General features: G+C 45.3%; 1 protein-coding gene across 8 annotated transcripts in view; it reads right to left on the minus strand.

The window, feature by feature from the left end:
* The window catches only part of LOC119187871 (vesicle-associated membrane protein 4), a 64,798-nt gene that overhangs the window by 7,066 nt on the left and 38,764 nt on the right, over positions 1-18,968 (minus strand). For 7 of the 8 annotated variants that reach the window (XM_037435974.2, XM_037435973.2, XM_037435971.2 and 4 more), the window contains 2 exons: positions 5,026-5,105; positions 2,109-2,160 (listed from right to left, as the gene is read on the minus strand). In XM_037435974.2, coding sequence (XP_037291871.1) covers positions 2,109-2,160; positions 5,026-5,105 — 132 coding nt within the window. The remainder of the gene's footprint in view (positions 1-2,108; positions 2,161-5,025; positions 5,106-18,968) is intronic. The other variant, XM_037435976.2, reaches the window with a different exon arrangement.

Consider the following 18,968-nt stretch of genomic DNA (forward strand, 5'->3'; position numbering starts at 1 on the left):
CAGCACTAGCATACAGCATCTGTTGCAGGCAAAAATAGTCATACTTTTCATTTTCACTGCAAGATGCAGTAATGCCCCAACAGTCGCATCAAATAGGTGAAGCATGCAGGCACCAGACACTCACGAGAGCTCAGAGCACTCACTCTGTCAACGTGAAGTATCGAACCATTCATTAGTAACTTTGAATAGCATATCATTTCTTAACTTCTTTCAGATTTAATTTCTGTTCAGACATTTTCCGATTCAGACGTTATCACAAGGGCTTAAAAAAAATCGATGAAATAAATCTCCGAACTTCCTACAATAATACTTAGCATTCGTAGAACTCCCTTTTTTATTCTCTATAACGTCTCGTTTTTTTCCTCGTACTACTAAAATACCGCACCAAAATTGAAATTATATAGGCCTTACTTACCGTAATTACTCGAATCTAACGCACACCTTTTTTCCGGTTAAGCGAGTTCATAAATCGCATGCGCGTTAAAATCGAGTGCAAAAAAAAATGAATACGGTCATTCTGTTGCCATCGGCATTCCCAAAATAGCCGCCCCCTATGTGCTTCGGCATGGCGCGTCGGCCATTCCTGCCTATGTGTTTCCCATGTGCGGCACTTCGTACGTGTGCTGAGGAGTTTGTCATCTTGTAGTTCATTAGCATCGACGGCATGGAAGGGCCGACTCCATAAACTCGACAAGTGCACCACAATGCCACTTTTAAAAGAAAAGTCATCGCATGTGCCGAAACAGACGGAAATCGGGCCGCATCACGGTCGTTCGGAGTTCCCGAAACGTGCGTGTGGGACTGGCGGAAACAAAAGCAGAATATTATCAAAGATTCATGCAAAAGCTTCAGTGGACCACAGCAGGGTCAGTTTCCGCAAATTGAAGAACTGCTCGCCAAGTATGTGCTTGAGCAGCGAGCGGCACAGCGGCCCGTGACGACAGAACTGCTCTAAGTGCGGGCTATGCAGTTAGCTTTAGAAAAAGGGCTAACGCGAAGCCAGCTCAAAGCGAGCAGGTGCTGGCTAACTAACTTTATGAAGAGGAAAGGCTTTTCCCTCCAAAAGCGAACGGGCATGCGCCAAAACTTGCCGGAGGAGTACGAAGAAAAGCTTCACAGTTTTCATAGGTTCGTCCTAAACTTGCGGCACAACAACGGCTACCTGCTTGGGTAAATCGGGAATGCCGATCAGACGCCTCTTTACTTCAACATGCCTGGCACCACAACCGTCGAGAAGAAGGGGGCAAAGCAAGTTCGCATGCTGACATCGGGCCACGGTAAAACAAGAGTGACGGCAAAGCTCCGTTGCACGTCAGATAGGCACAAGCTTCCCCCGTACCTCATATTTAAACGGAAGACGCTCCCAAAAGGAGTCGTTTTCCCGAGTAGTGTGATTGTGCGGGCCAACGAGAAAAATGGGTGCGCGTTGCAATCGATGTCTTAATTTTTTTTTTCGTCGTGAAAATCGAGTGTGCGTTACAATCGAGGGTGCGGTAGAATCGAGTAAATACGGTAACTCTTTAAAGATGCTAATGAAGATATTTTTTTGTGAGTTCGCAAAGCTTACTCAGAGGTAAATCTGTTGTTAAAAACATTATAGACGCTCACTGCAAAAGTTTCTAACCACGAAATAAAGTACACCACCACACCGATTTTAACACTGCAGTGCACATGGCCATCAGCCTGGAGAGATCATGGCTATACCTTTTCACTAAGGCATACATAGAATACCAAACACTAAAAAAGATGCAACGATATATACAGAAAAACAGGCATGCACACAATACGCACACAGAGAGATATGCAAGCAAGCTTGACATCAACACATGCAAAAGATAATTTTCGTAGGCTTGTTTAAATATACCAGCAAAAGATGTGTTGGTATGCCGCCATGCACGCCATGCTCAAACGAATTGTTCCACATGGTGATTGGCTGTGCTAATTCACATCAAGACACCATTTCCTTTTGTTAATATTAAAAATTAGGCTGATTCATGTACAAATTTATATAATACCCAGGACCATTCAAAATTTGCATCTCTCTTAAACTCCATGCCTACCAAAGAACGTAAACTTAGGAGTTTTATTTGATAGAATCTACAACTCACCAAATATGATTAGCAAAATCACCAGGACAACTAGAACCAGTAGTACTTTCACCTGTAAACATGCAAAATGTTAAATTCGCTCCTTTCATCAAAGCTCTCAATCTGGGTGGATTTCTTCTTAATAGTACCACAGATTTAGATGAAATTGTAGGACAGAACATGAACACAGCACTTGTGTTAATGCTTTATCACATGTTTCATCTACTTTTCTGGCACCATTTAGAAGATATGAGTACTTAACAACTAGCCCAATTGTCAGGTCTACTCTGCAAAGGCTCACCCCTTTGAAAAAACACCAGAAAATGATAAAACCAGTTGCGATTTAAAACTATAAAATGCATGAGTGATAATTAAACAAGCATGGCTGGCAAATCTGTAAAACTGTCATACAGTAGAACCTCAATGATACGAATTTTTCAGGAGAAAGCAAAATATCTATATGTTCACGAATTCATATGATCCAAACCAAGGAAACCTGTAGATGTAAAATGGGTACAAACAGGCAGAGCATGCAAGGACTAAGCAGCAGAAATCACAAAAGTATCAAATTCTCGAAAACATTAGTTTTGGCATATGCAGTGCCCGCTGATGCTACTGCTCAGCTGGCAGAAAGAAAACTAAAGCTGAAGGGAGGTAAGGGCAGAGAGGAGGGTCAGCAGCGCAGAGAGTATGCTCTCCTTCTGATACTACATCAGTGTGTCTCTCATAATCATATGGTGGTTTTGGGACGTTAAACCCCACATATCAATCAATACTACATCAGTAATATATAATGGTCAGAGTGTCCACCTCCAATATGGAATGCACAGGGTTGGATTCCAAGCTCAACTAAGTATATTTTTTTCTCATGGGGAGTGAGGTATCTCAGTCTGGAGCTCGATGTTATGAACACACATATCTCGAGAAGGTGGCTTCTCCATTTTACTGCCGTCTTTCATTCCCCTTCCTCCTTCTGTTCATGAAAGAGTGCCTGCCACTGCTCCCTGATTGGTTGTAGAAATAGGCAATTTTCCAAACCTCAAACCACTCTGCCACCCCTACCTACTACTACTACTTCTACTCCTTTTTCCAAGACAAGCTATGTTTGCCCACTCACGTATTCATTACCCACTGATTCAGAAACTGTTTCTATAAGCCCAAATCGTAACACACTCTATACGTTTTAGTCCATCCAGAATGTTTGTAAAATTTTATTGTGAAATCTGGATAAACTTTGTTATATCATTGAGATTCTATTGCAATAGGATCACAGCAGAATGTTAGTATTATATCATAAAAAATGCTAACACTTTTAATTGAATGAACCACATTTTCTACTCATCATTGACGATTGTGTAAATCTAAAAAAAACCTTATGAGCACACATTTCACAGGTAGTAGTGATGTTATCACTGCAGTGTTATCACACACCATGCTGATTCCATTATGATGTGGTATGTTATTCTTCCCCAAATCTAACGTGAGGGTAGTATACAAATATTCCGAAAGAATAGTCATGTTGCAAAACTGGCATCTCAAACAAGATTGTGCAGACAATTCTGTCACAAGATGTTGCCACAAATGAACATGACTGGGCCTAACTATAGTCCATCGGTATTATATGTATGACAAAAACAATGAAAGAAAGAGTCCAGAAATCTAGAAGCCAAGACATGTTGTGTTCTTTGTGACTTGGTTGGTTGTTGCCTTCAGAAATGCTGTAGCTTTAGTTCAGGCACATGCACAGTTCTGAGCAGAACAGAGTACCGGTATGTTTGGCTGCAGTGAAGAGAATGTTATGCTTCATAAGCTATGCGGTGAAGAGCCACTCGGCCTCAGTTGCATGACGATGATGTATAAAGAAGAAAAAAAGCTTGACAAAGCTTTGCTACTTTCAACAAATTTGTCTCTGGCCTTGTGCTTGCCTGAATTGAGGTGAACGAAAAAATATATTAAACTGATAAACCCGATATATAAGGAGCACTGACACAATATTTTGAATGTGAGATAATTAGTGAGATAGATTTATGTTGAGACATTCCCAACATTTACAAAATATGAAGGGCAAATATAGCCTAGAACATATTTAAAATAAACTTTTGAAGTGCATGCCGTGTGACTGACCAAGATGGGGAGCCCCTCGCAACGCCGACGTAAATGCAGTGGCAATATAGACAAACCTACATCACGAGTTCGTGTTGGCTGGTTGCTGAGACATGCCTGCACATTGCACTACTTGCAATTTATTCCTTCATGCCAGTGGCTTTGAGAGTGCGCTGACTGTGCTGGTTGTCAGTCTAGTGCCCGCTCGCATGCACACGACACCCACATCACATTTTTGCGTGGTCACGTGGCCAACTGTGTTCACCTTCACACCAGAACTGCTCCTGCCTAGCTCGGTGCTCTTTGAAACCAAAACTACGACTGGGCGCTCTAAAAACATCTCTACAACAGCTCTAAAAGTAACAATTGAACACTGGGGAAGGGGTACACTCACACCCCTTTCTCAGTGCAGGATAGCAAACCAGGTACTTGATTTCCAGTTTAACATCCCTGCTTTTCTGCATCTCAGATCTCTCTCTCCCTCGGTGATGATTGGACCTTAAGCTCAAACACCCTCAAGTTTTAGTATTTACACTTGTGAGTGCTCTGTTCTTCTAAGTATACTGACTGCCATAAAAAGCTGTTTAGAACCACAAAAAGCCGAGTTAGTTCTAGGTAAGGATTTTCAAAAAAGAATTCATCATTTAAGAATATTTGTGTCAAGCACTTTACTGCCGCAGAGCACACTCTTGGTTGCGTTTTGTGCTTTTCCCTTGCGACCATGTTTGCACATTTATTTAGCCTTTTATGACAGAAAGCAGTGTTGTGCAAAACAAGTTGTTGTAAGCACTAGAGTTGGAAAGCAATTCTGATTGAAATATGCGCAGCTGCTCACCCTCATGTTACGCCACCACATCCGACTCTGCATCTTCTTTGCCGTCGACCAAAACTGGTCAGCATTTGTGGCAAGAGAATCTAAAAGACATAAAAATGAATGTAAAAACGAAGTTTTTAACAGTCAGAATCACAAAAGTTTGATTAACATTTCAAAAAGTTCTATTTTCATCTCATGACAGTCGTACCTTATTTGCACAAATTTGACGGTGGTACTTTTTTCCCAACAAAATTACTGCATCTTGAAATTGTGTATGAAACCAAAACCACATTTGTGGCATTGGCTAGAGCTGAATATCAGAGGCAGATGCAGTGTCATAGTCATCACAAAATGGCAATGGAGCGCATTTTGTTGCGAGCTAACACAGGTTCATATTGTTATGAGTAAATTGTTTAATAACCTAATTACGGTACACAGAGCTCGGCAAGCAAGATCAAAACCCCCGGCGGTAAAGGCACCATCTCGGTGCTTAATCTATGCAGATGAAGTCAAAGGGGGTAATAGGGCTTTAGCCGAGCCACGTGAACGGTGTTGCTTAGGTCTGACGATAACGTTGTTGGATCGGTTGGGACGATCTTGTACGTGACATCAGTCACCTGGAAAATGATACGGTATGCTCCAATGTAGCGTGACAGTAGTTTCTCAGACAGTACCACACACAGAGTGGGTGACTAGAGGAGCACGAGAGAACCCAGGGAAAAGTGCATGTCCTTATGATGACAATCGTAGAGCTGTCATTGGTGCTCCTGTGAGCCTTGTAGACGGTTACGGATGACTTGGCGCTCGTGGCCGGTGCGGGCAATGGTTTCCCCGGCATATTCAGTGGCTGCAAGGTAGCAAAGTGTCTAAGGGTAGCGTTGGGTAACGGCCATGTAGGAGATAGAAAGGCGAATAGCTGGCAGTGTTGTGACGGGAGTTAATTGTAGGCGAACGTCACATAGAGCAAATGAATGTTCCAATCCCGGTGGTCAGCCACAAGGTATTTGGCGAGCATATTGGCTATGGCCCTGTTGAGGCCGTCCGTGAGGCCATTCAATTGGGGATAGTAGGAAGTGTTAAATATGTGCTTGGTATGGCAAGACCCCATGATTTCGTCAATGACAGCTGAGAGGAATATGTAGCCACTGTCGGTGAGGCGTTGGTGGGGAGCTCCGTGCACTAAATTTATGTCGTACAACAGACAGTCCGCGCAACATCGGTAGGGCGACTCATCGGGAGTGCTCGTGTGATGGCGTACGAGATCGCGTAGTTTGTCGCGACAGCAATCCATTTATTTCCGGCAGTGGAGAGTGAAAAAGGGCCAAGCAGGTCGAGACCAAATCAAAAAAAGGTTCAGCTGGAATGTCAATCGGTTGAAAGTATCCAGTTGATGATGATGTTTGATGTTTCGTGGTGCAAGGGCCATTCCACGGCCAAAGAGCGCCAGTTCATTTTACTAGAGATATGGACAATGATTGTGATAAGCGGCTGTATAAGGGTCATAAAATTCCTCGCGCTAGGGCGGGTAAAAACATAGAAGTAATAAAATCATGACCACGCCGTGAAAAGTGTGTGGTGTTAATAGATGACAAAAGATTGTGATAATAAAAACAATGGTGGACATGTTTGGCATTAGCACAAGTGCCTCAATCGTTCACACCCTTGCGTCCAAGGGCTGTAAGGCAAGTGCTTTGTTCAGTGTAGCCACCGCAGCGAAGATCTCTCTGGAGAGGTCGTGCTATGGGGTGCTCGGGCATATAATATGAAGAGTAGGAACTTGTCTCAAAAAAGGTAACGATTTATGTGTAAAAAGTGGTTCCCAACCGACAAACATTGCAGGGTGAAGTGGTATCTGTTGTCGGTAGGGCAACAGAAAGTATTGTCTTCTCAGCATGTCCAATTCTTTACACTGGATTAGAATGTGAAATACGGTGAATGCTTCTCCACATCTATCACACAAAGGTGAATCGCCCCCAGACAACAGAAATGAGTGTATTGTGTGTGTATGTCATGTCCTGTTCTTAACCTTGTATGGATTACTTCTGTGTGGCGTGATTTTGATACTGGCGGCCAATGGCCTAGTTGCGGCTTGATGACATGCAATTTATTACCTGTGTGTGTGTCCCATGTGCTCTGCCAATAACCACTGAGCTTTCGTTTTAGAAAAGGTTTCAAGTCGAGTGCAGGAACTGGTATCGACATATTGAAAGCGGTTTAGTTGGCGGATCCCGCTAGCTGGTCCACCAGAACATTGCCTTGAATTTTGCGGTGTTTTGGAACCCAGCAGACTACAACATGCTGCTCAGATGAGTAGACTGTGCATAAGAGCGAATAAAGCGAGACAAGGACAGGGTTTTTGTGCTTTTTAAGAGTTTTCAGAGCTTTTACTATGCTTAGGGAACCTGTATATATTATTGCCTTCTGTGGTTTTATTTGTTTAATGGGTTTAACAGCCGCAAGTATCGCATAAGCTTCGCCGGTAAAAATGCCTGAATCAGAGTGCAGAACGCCGGCTTCCGAAAAGGATGGGCCAACGGCTGCATACGAGACAGTGTTGGACTTTGAAGCATCCGTAAAGAACTCAGGACATGTGTATTTATGTTGTAGTTCTAAGAAGTATGTCTGAATATGTGCAATTGACACGTGCTTCGTAACCGCTTAGAAAGACATGTCGCAATCTATTGCCTACCACTGCCACGGTGGCAGGCATACTGCAGGAGCCATCAAACAGTGTTCAAGTGGCACACACGTTTCCTTCGCTAGGCCCCTCAGACGAAGTGAGTAGGGCTGTCTCATATACGGCCGTTTTTCAAACACAGCAAGGCTTGACATGTCATTAATTGTGAAATATGATGGGTGATCCTTGTCTGCATTTACATTAAGATAATATTTAAAAGACATGAAACATCTCTGTAGGTGAAGCGACCATTCGATTCCACATACAGGCTTTCCACGGGGCAAGTGCGAAAAGCACCCGTAGAGAGATGGATGCCCAGATGATGAACAGGGTCAAGCATTTTAAGGGCAGTAGGTGTCGAAGACTGATATGGTATTGCCCCATAGTATAGGCGGGTAGGTATGAGGCTTTTATACAAATTCATTAAAAACTTCTTGTCACTTCTCCATGTAGTGCGTAACAACACTTTTAGAATGTTCATAGCTTTTATTCACTTCTTTTTAAATATTTGATGTGTTGATGTGTTTGATGTGTTTGATGTGATGAAGTATTTGATGTGTTTAAATATTTGATGTGTGTGAGGTTAGCTCGGTGTCCAAGATTAGGCCTAAGAATTTGTGTTCGGTATTAACAGAAAGACGTTGCCCATGCAGTTGAATATCGGGTTCGGAATGAATGCCTCTCTTCCTGGGGAACAAGACACACATGCTTTTCTGTGCATTCAGTTGGAACCCGTTTTCTTCGGCCCAATTGGAAACTTTGTTCAAACCAAGCTGAACCTGCTGCTCACACATGGCCAGATTACAAGACTTAAAACCAAGCTGGACGTCATCGACATATGTACAATAAAACATATTGTGAAGTATGGACAAGCACAAAGAATTCATTTTGATAACAAAAAGTGTGCAGCTAAGTACACCACCCTGCAGCACGCCTCTTTCTTGGACAAATGTTTGAGAAAGAACGCTGCCCACTCGAACGAGGAATGTCCGATTTGACAAGTAACTTTCGATTATAGTAAACATTCTGCCACGCACGCCAAGATGGGACAGGTCTCCTAATATTCCAAAGCGCCATATTGTATCGTAAGCCTTTTTGATATCGAGAAACACAGAGAGAAAATATTGTTTGTGGACGAAAGTCTCTGATCTGTGCAGCTATACGAACAAGGTGGTCGGTGGTGGATCTACCCTCTCGAAACCCGCACTGAAATAGGTCGAGCAAATTGTTTGTTTCAAGGAAATGTGCAAAGTCGGCAGTTCATTATTTTTTCAAAAAGTTTGCACAAGCAGCTTGTAAGTGCAATAGGCCTATTTGATATGTGGGGTTTAACCTCCCAAAACCACTATATGATTATGAGAGACGCCGTAGTGGAGGGCTCCGGAAATTTCGACCACCTCGGGTTCTTTAACGTGCACCAAAATCTGAGCACACGGGCGTACAACATTTCCGCCTCCATCGGAAATGCAGCCGCCGCAGCCGGGATTCGATCCCGCGACCTGCGGGTCAGCAGCCGAGTAACTTAGCCACTAGACCATCGCGGCGGGGCATAACTCAAAACTGAAAAAGGGTCCTTGCCCTCTTTCAAAATGGGAATAACAATAGCCTCTTTCCAGGAAGTAGGGATAGCGCCAGAGAACCAGACAGCATTGTACAAGCAAAGTAAGGTTTTTTTGTGTTTCAATTGGTAGATTTTTTAACATTTCATACACCACTCAGTCAGAACCTGGGGCGGAATTACTGCAGAAGTTAAGTGATGTTTGGAGCACAGCTAAGCTGAAAGCTTGGTTATATGCCTCGTATCTATACATTTGTGCTCGGGTTTCTGCCTTTCTATTCTTGTTCCGTATTTTTGAAAAGCATCAGTATAGTGTGACGAGCTGGACACCCATTCGAAGTGTGCACCGAGGAAGTTCGCCTGACCTTCCAAGGTGTTACCCTGTGTGTTTACGAGTGGGAGTGAGTGCACTCTACGAACCATGCTCCAGACTTTAGCCTCCTGTGTACATGAATTGATTCCGGATGAAAAATTCTGCCAGATTTCTCTTTTGGCCTGCCGACGCGTTCTCCAGCCTTGAGACTTTATTTTCTTAAAGCTGTCAAGATTTTCAGCTGTCGGTGAGTTCCGAAACCACCTCCACGCTTTGTTTCGGTGTTTGCGCGCGCTTCGGCACTCAGAGTTCCACCACGGCACACGTCGTTTTTCAGGGTGTCCATTCGTTTGCGGGATGCATTTTGTTGCAGCATCAATCAGAAACGCTGTAGAGTAGTTGACAGCAGCATCAATGCTCAAAGTACATATATCATTCCAACCTAAATGAGCGATGGTATAAAACTGTTCCCAGTCGGCTTTGTTTGTGAGCCATTTGGGAACCCATGGTGGGCACTCAGTTGCTGTAGTTGTGCTCAAAACTAAGGGAAAGCGGTCACTTCCGTAGGGATTATTGATAACTTTCCGCTGGAGTAGACGCACACGGGACAGAGATGCTATGCTTAGGTCTATGGAGGAATAGGTTGTATTAGCGAGATTATAATAGGTTGGTTCTTTTCAATTTAGGAGACACGCGCTTTATGAGAGGAGGAACTGCTCAATCAGAAGACCTCGTGCATCACAACGAGAGTCACCCCATAGCTTGCTATGTGCCTTCAAGTCTCCAAGGACACGGTAAGGTTCTGGAAGTTCATCAATTAAAGATTGTAAACCGTGTTTTTGCAGCTGATAGCTTGGAGGAATGTAAATAGTGCAAATTGTAATCAGTTTATCAAAAAAAACAGCTCGAACAGCCACTGCCTCAAGGGATGTTTGGAGTTGTGTGTGCATGCGATCCCTTGATTGAATGGCTACACCACTGGATGATGTCGTGGCATCATCACGATCCTTTCGAAAAATAATGTAGTTGCATAGAAAGTTGGTGTGTCTTGGTTTTAGGTGTGTTTCTTGTATACACACAGCACTTTTGGTGAGTGTTTGTGCAAGAGTTCTTGGACATCGTCAAGGTTCCTTAGAAGGCCCCTGACATTCCATTGTATAATTTGAGTGTTCATGGTGAAAGTAAAGCAGTGCTGTGTGTACAAAGAGCGAGTGGCTGTTCAGGCGGAAAGTTTCAATTTAAGTAACAGGGCCATCACCAGGCCCCGTTATCTGTTTTTTTGTTTTCCTGAGGCGCTCCAAGGAGCCATGCCGCTCCCTCAGAACCAAGGGTACCGACAAATATTGCCTCCTTGGAGGCACTGGATGCCCGCACGTGCGAGCCGGTTGTTCAAACCTTAGGCCTCGCCTGATGAGGTGAGGCCTTGAGACACGTAGACCCTGGGGTCTCTGATCTCTGTTTGTATGTAGACGGAGTAGACTCAACTATTGCCGCCTCGGGGGCAGGCGCCACAGCCGACAGCTCGCTCTGCGCAGGCCGAAGCAGTGGCGAGGGCTGGTGCGATGCTACCCCCTGACGCGCCGCATCAGCATATGATTTTGGGCGATGGAATGGCGAGAGCCTTCTTCTTGCTTCTTTAAATGAGATGTTTTCCTTCACCTTCTATGTGATGATCTCTTTTTTTTTTTTTTTGTTCCAGAATAGACATGACCGTGAGTAATTGATTGATTTGATTGATTGATTTGTGGGGTTTAACGTCCCAAAGCCACTATATTATTATGAGAGACGCCCTAGTGAAGGGCTCCAGAAATTTCGACCACTTGGGGTTCTTTAACGTGCACCAAAATCTGAGCACACAGGCCTACAACATTTCCGCCTCCATCGGAAATGCAGCCGCCGCAGTCAGGATTCGATCCCGCGACCTGCGGGTCAGCAGCCGAGTACCTTAGCCACTAGACCACCGCGGCGGGGCAAATGACCATGAGTATGAGGCATGACTTCCATCACAGTTGACACAGTTGTCGGTTCTGTGCAGGTAACGGAGGTGTGACCCGAAACTCCACATTGTGCACAAGTTTGCCTGTCACGACAGCTTTGCGAGCCGTGGCCATATCTTCGACATTGAAAGCATCGTCGGGGGTTAGGTTTGTATGGTCGAACACAAAGCTTTATGTACCCAGTTGTATGTGTTTCGGGAAGGATGCTGGAGCCAAACGTAATGATTATATGTTTTGTTGAAGTCTCTTTGCCATTTCGCTTAATCTTGATTTTCTCTACATTAATTACATTCTCTTCTTTCCAGCCGTCGAGAAGTTCAGCATCTGTCAAGTCAACCAGGTCATCCTTCGACACGACTCCTCAGGCCGTGTTCATCGAACCATGTGCTGAAACAGTGATGGGGACATCACCAAAAGTCTTCAAACTGGATAGTTTATCATATTGTTCCTTCTCTCGGACTTCAATGAGGAAGTAACCACAGGCCATTTTTGTTGCTTTGTAACCTGTTCTAAGTTTGTCTATTAGGCGCCTTGACACTAGCAACAGTGAAATTTTTCTGACAGGTTTTGCTGGTGTGCCACTGTGGATAATGTGGTAGCGTGGAAAGTTGTTTTTGTTTAGTTGGAATAGTTGAAAGCTTGCTTCGGTGCCCGCCCTCTTCAGGGAGCGATCAATAGAGAGTTGTAAGTTTTTGGCCATGAAATATGGAGTGTGTTCAGTGGCGGTGGCAGCCACCCACCACCGAGCCCAACGAGGGGACGCAGCAAGACATGAAAAAATTGCTTGCATACGCCAGCTGTGCACCGCCGCTATAACCTGATGTGAGGCATCCCAAGATGGGGTGAACACACAAGGTTAACCTTTGCTGCCAAGCAGAACCAGAAGTAACCAGAAGAGAGAAGTAGACAGGACAGACTAAAAGTGAGATAAAGACGAAGTTGTAGGGGAGAGAGATAGAAAAAGACGACTGCCGATTTCCCCTGGGTGGGTCAGCCCAGGGGTGCCGTCTATGTGAAGCCAGGGCCAAAGGGGCATGTCGCCTTTGCCGAGGGGCCTTAAAGGTCCTTAAAGATTGCCTCTGCCGAGGGGCCTTGAAGGTCCGATCAGCCGGCGCCAACTCAACCGCCAGAATCCCCTTTTCCCAGGACACGGCTCGGCCACGCACGGCTAGGTGCAGGAGAGGTTGAAGCCCCCCGTTAGCTCGGGTCCGCGATGTCGCTACACACCAAACGCCTGCTTGCGCAGACACCCCTGTGGGTCTGAAAGTATCCAGTTGGAAGGGCAGACGGCATTTGGTGATGCTGGCAGGGCTCACAAGCGGCGCCATAGCGGCAAACAGAACGGGCATGTCCAGGCCGAAAAAAAATGACAGCATATTCACGGACTGAATGATGATGAGTGGGGCGAAGTGTCCATCCGCCCAACTGCATCCGTTCGTGCGTCTGTTCGTCTGTCTGTCCATCTGTCTAGTGAACACTCTAAGTACCACCATCTCGCATCTTTTCATCATACATTGATTACATACAAGTACCACCATCTAGCGGACATTCTAAGAACGAAACTCCCCTGTGGAGAGAGGTGGTTACTACAGAGGACGATCGGGTGACGCCTTACGGAGCTTCACCTCTAAAGAATGACATTGTATATGGTTGTATGTGTGAGAAACGCCCAAATGGCCCGCCATGGGAGCATCATCAAGTTGGTAGAAGACAGTGGAACACAGGTGAACTGGGATGACAGAAAGTAAGTGAGAGCCGAAGGAATCAAGATTTTGGTGGTATAGGAGCCCGTCTTTGACCAGAAACATTCGTAGAGACAAGTCGCAAGGTGCTTACTCCAGTTTTTCAATGACAGCTCGTAAAGAAGCATCCTGACGTTGCTCTTCGCCTATGTTTAGTAGCTGCAATATGAAAAAAATGTCCGCGATAGTGTCAGTATCGGTTGCTTCTTCCACAGGATAGCGGAATAAACAATTTGCATGCTGATGCAATCACCCTATTTTATACATTACAGAGAATGTGTGTTCTTGAAGGCGTAAGGTCCAACATGTTAGACATCCTGTGGGGTCTGTCAGGAAGGCTAGCCAGGAGAGCGCGTTGTGATTGGTGACGACACGGAATGAGCCCCCATAAAGGTATGGACGAAACTTGGTGGCTGCTCACTAGGGCAAGGCGCTCGCGCTCCATGATGAAATAGTTGCGCTAGGCTGGAGATAGCAGTCGACTTGTGTAGGCTAGAACACGGTCGTGTCCCCATTGGTGCTCCAATAGCACAGCTCCTATGCCATGTCCACTGCGACCTGTGCGAATCTCAGTTGGAGCTGATGAATCAAAATGGGCCAAGATTGCTGGCATTGTAAGCCGGGTCATAAGTTGAGAAAAGAAAACAATGTTGCTTGGTCCCCGCCCCAGTAAATTGAGGTGTCTTTCTTCGAGAGGACTGTGAGGGGAAGTGTGTGCAATGGTCACAAAGTCCTTAACAAAGCATCTGAAACAGGAACACAACCCTACAATACTGCAGACATCCTTTGTGGTCATCAAAACGGGAAAGTTTGTAATTGCGCGAATTGTCTCTGGGTCTGGACGAACACCTTGGGTATCGTCAAGGTGACCAAGCGCAGGAATTTGATGCCGAGCGAAGTGTTACTTGGAGGCCTTCAACTGGAGTCAGGCTCTACGAAAAACGTCGAGAATTGCGGACAAACGATCGAAATGTGAGTCGAATGTGGGCAAAAAGACGTGACATCGTCAAGGTAACACAAGCAGGTGGACCATTTGAACCCTCAAAACAATGTGTCCATCATAAGAAAGCCATCCGTTTCATTTTCCGCCGTTACGACAGGAATTTCCCACCCTCCTCTCAACTTGCTACGCTAGGTCTGCAAACCCTGTCCGAGCGACGCGAGCTCGAATGCCTAAAGTTGATGCATATTCTTGTTAATACCCCACGCTACGCATTAACTAACGATTATCTGTCTCCTGATAAACTGAAACCCACAAGGAATAGCCACAAACTCAACCTGACACCATTCCATCCACGTACTAACCTATTTAAATTCAGCTTTTTTCCGCACACTATAGAAAAATGGAATATATTGCCTGGGTCAACTAGATCATTGCCTTTAGAAGATTTCTTGCATGAATGTATTGATTCACGATTTGTTTATTAAGAGTTGTAATTTCTTGCATGAAAGTGTTGATTCGGAATTTGTTTATTAAGAGTTCTATTCCTGTTTGTTAAGAGTTGTATTCTTGTGTGTGCTGATGTATAGCAAACCCTCTCCTGCGATAGCCCAATTCGGGCTGCAGTATGTAAAAATAAAATAAATAAATCATTCTTTCAAATGTGGCTGGCACATTGCAGAGACCAAAGGGCATCACCTTAAACAGATAAAGACCATCAGGAGTAATGAATGCGGTTGCCTTGCGGTCCATTTAATCGATGGCTATCTGGCAGTAGCTTGACCCAAGCTCGATAGTTTAAAAATAAGTAGCACCGTACAGGCAGTCTAGGGCATCGTCGATGCATGGCAGAGCGAAAACATCCTTTTTTGTAATCTTGTTAACATGAAGGTAATCTACGCAAAAGTGCCATGTTCCATTCTTCTTTTTTACAAGGATGACGGAAGAAGCCCAGGGGCTACATGAAGGATCGATAATGTATTTCGCAAGCATCTTCTCGACTTCCAGATGATCTATTGCACGCTCCGATAAGGAACAACAATATGGGCATCGGTGAATGGGAGTCGCATAGCCAGCATTGATGCGATGATTAACGACAATCATTTGGCTTAAATAGATACTTAAAAGTCAAAAATGCCACGATAACGCTCAAGAACGTGGGAAAGCAATGCAGATTGCTCAGGCGTCAGGTCCGATGACATTATCCGCTCGATGTTGACGCCCGAGGAATGTGATGGAGTTGAACCACAAGCTGAGCTGCAGCAATCATCCACTCTGAAGGGCTCGACATTGTCGTCTTGAAGAGCGGTAATTTTGGCCAGGGATCTGCAGTCGAACAAGGGCGGTGAGTGAGAAACCTACAAACGGAAAGCAGGTGCGGTTTCCAGTAATCGTCAGAATCGTGTGCAGCACAGCAACCCCATGAGTAAGCATCAAGGCAGGAATCGGGGCCACCATGTAATCACCGTCAGGTACTGGTGGCATGGAGGATAAGTCGAGGTGTGTGACAGAGTTAGGCAGGAGGCGCGTGAAATCAATGCAGCAGAGATGGCTTTGCAGTAGGTTGGTCAGGTCGGAAAGGAGAGATAAATCGAAGTATAGAGAACTAGCTGAACAGTCTAACAGGGCAGAGTGCGTGGCAAGAAAATCCATACTAAAAATGAGTTCATGAGGGCAATATTCAGTAACGGCGAAAATAATGATAGTGCTTCTCTCCCCAATAGAGACTCTGGCAGAGCACATGCATAGAATTGTGGCAGTTTCTCCATCAATAATTTGTACAGCTCCGTTGAGGGCGAACGTAACAACTTTGTTAAGTAGGCGGCAAAGGGTAGCACTCATAATAGACACATGCGCGTCAGTATCTATCAATGCGCTCACACAAACATTGTCCACAGTAACGTCCAAAAGGTTCCAGTTCGTCGTTAACGTTAATCAAGGATTCCTTGCTAAGATCGTCAATGCAGCTCCACCTCCAGAAGCTGCACGGCCTAGTGTTTCAGTCAGAGGTGCTGCGAATAGGTCGGGGAAGGAGCAAAACGCTGTGGGGGTGATCGGGACTGGACGACGAGCAGGAGACGATGACAAGTCATAGCGAGGTCTGGTCAAAGGTGCGGCAGCAGCGAAGAATGTGGTCGGCATCTATGGAAGAAGTAGTGTGAAGGGGAGGTGCAAAATGTGAAAGTGAAGCCCAGCGGTTGTGGCAGTGGCAAACGATGCAACCAATGCACCGACAGTTGAAACATATGGGCTTGTCATCAAGAGTGCGCCGTTCAGACAGATTGTGTTGTCGAGAATAGGTTGAAGCAAGGCGAGGAGCAGAAGGGGGACGATAAAAAGGCTCAGCAGAGTATACAGGAGGAACAGGATGTAGGTTAACATTCGATCATTCTTGATGAGCGCCAGCCTGTATCAATGAGATCGTGGTCGGGGAAGGCTCAGGCGTCAAGAATGGCTCGACTAACAGTTGTGCAGTCTCAAACCTTTCGACGAATGATGCATGTGAATTTGTCACGTCGAGGGGCCTGGTGGAAGGCATCGTTACACGAAGAAGTAGCCGCTGTGTTCGGAAGGCGCACAATACTTTGGGCTATGTGGCAGGCTTTAGCTTGTTTGAGACGTCGTCATTCTTTAAGGATTGTGTAGCTGCTCGTGACGTTAAAAACCAACAGGTTGAAAGCATCGTCGGCAATGCCTTTTAAAACGTGGTTGACCTTTTCGTCTTCCGACATGCTCTGGCCGGCCTTACTGCAAAGGGCCAAGACGTCAAAAATGTAGGATACGTAGGATTCAGTAGAAGACTGGGCCCGTGTGGCGGAAGCCTTCTTCGCAGCAAGATGACGACCAGATGAATCGCCAAACAGGTCGCGGATCTTTTCTTTATATTCGCAGAGGGCCATTGAATTAGAAAAGCACAGTGGCGAGAATGAGGATGTGATCCCAGCAATGAGCAGCACTGACGCGCTCGTACCGGTTTAGCCAGGCGTCAACATCGATGGTACCATCACCGATCCCGGAGGTGCGGGAGCGTGACACAGGTCGTGACTTGGGCTGAAGAGGTCGCCGGAGCGGAGAGTAAGTACCAGCAGTTGAAGCAGTCGATGGGTCGCCGGCGTTGCAACTGCTGCATGTCTCCATCGAGGTACGTGTGCCATCAACCTCCACCAATAGTGTTACAAGTAACTTCTTTAATAACCTATTTATGATACACAGAGCTCCGCGAGCAAGATGGCGCCAGTTCAGCAATAACCAAAACTGACTTTGTCTTCCTTTTTATTCATGCAGCCAAGTTGTGGCGGCTGTTATGTATCAATATCATGCTTTAGTGCATTCTACACTCAGTGAAATGCAAATGATGACGAAATCCTTTCATTATGAAAGCTCAAATAAAATAATTTTTAAGGGTGAACATAGCTGCATCATGGCTTTTTACATGCCTGAAACCTGTGCCCATGAGTGGTGCAAACAAAGGGAGGAGAGCAGCTAAATGTTGATCAGGAAAAGTTCCTATGAAGCGAAAATGTGAAATATCTGAATCTCAAAAACAAGCTACTTTATTAAGCAACTCCATGTAGACTGAGTTTATCAAGGGCACATGATCAAGGCATATTCATATGTGACCTGACGTGAGATTACGGGAGCACAGAAGAAAAGTAACTGCCAAAAGAATAAGCTTTAAATTCTACAGACAAATCTCGATAGTTCAAACTCGAAGGGGCCCAAAAATTTCTTCAAAATAAAAGAAGTTCGAATTAATGAAAGCTAAGTAAACAGACCCAGCTAAGTAAACAGACAGTCAGTTACCCTTAATGACCGCTGGTCATTAAGGGTAACTGACTGGATTCCCAGAGAAGGGAAGCGGGTTAGGGGGAGACAGAAGGTTAGGTGGGCAGATGAGATTAAGAAGTTTGCGGGTATAAATTGGCAGCAGCAAGCACAGGACCGGGTTAACTGGCGGAACATGGGAGAGGCCTTTGTCCTGCAGTGGACGTAGTCAGGCTGATGATGATGATGATGATGAAGTAAACAGAGGGCTCCCCATGCAGTGGCGCATGTGCATTTAGCTGACACACGAGGGGGAAGTTTCAGAAGACTTATGTTTATTCACAAACAACAGGACATCTGTCATTAATTCAAGTAATCGGTGATGCGCGTCTGCACACATTTACCTTGCAGCGAGTCAATCAATTTTGCATGCAGCTTGCAAAGCATGGCTACTTCGGCTTCAGCATTCTCTTGGCAAGAGAAGTTGTGCGCGGCAATGTCCAGCGCCGACACCCTCTAAAGACAACAACAATGACTGCATCTCCGCTACTATCCTCTGCGCCAAAGCTGCAGTGTGGCCAGCACGTGACAAGAAAGGAGGAGCGTCTCCATGCGGAGAGAGCAGATTGGCATTGGTGATAAACCAACACTCCACGGCAGCTTTTTTTTTTTTTTTTTTTTTTTGCTGTCTTCCCGGGGTTAATTAAAGGAGAAGGGTTATGTGGCAGGGACGAGAAAGGGGGGCGTGGCAAAGGTGCGTGAGAGAGAGCCACACTCCGCGACAGCTTTTTTTTTTTCTCTCTCCCTCTTTGCGCACGGCATTGGAAGGAGAAAAGTCTTTACGTGGCAGGGACGGAAAAGGGAGAAGCGTGGCAAAGGCGTGTTGCAGATCGGCATTTGAGAGAGAGCGAAAATTCCACCGCAGCCTTTTCTTTCCTTTTCTTTTCCTGTACAGTGCACAGGTGAGTACAG

The sequence above is a fragment of the Rhipicephalus microplus genome, chromosome X (assembly GCF_043290135.1).
Source record: "Rhipicephalus microplus isolate Deutch F79 chromosome X, USDA_Rmic, whole genome shotgun sequence".
NCBI classification, from domain to species: Eukaryota; Metazoa; Arthropoda; class Arachnida; order Ixodida; family Ixodidae; genus Rhipicephalus; species Rhipicephalus microplus.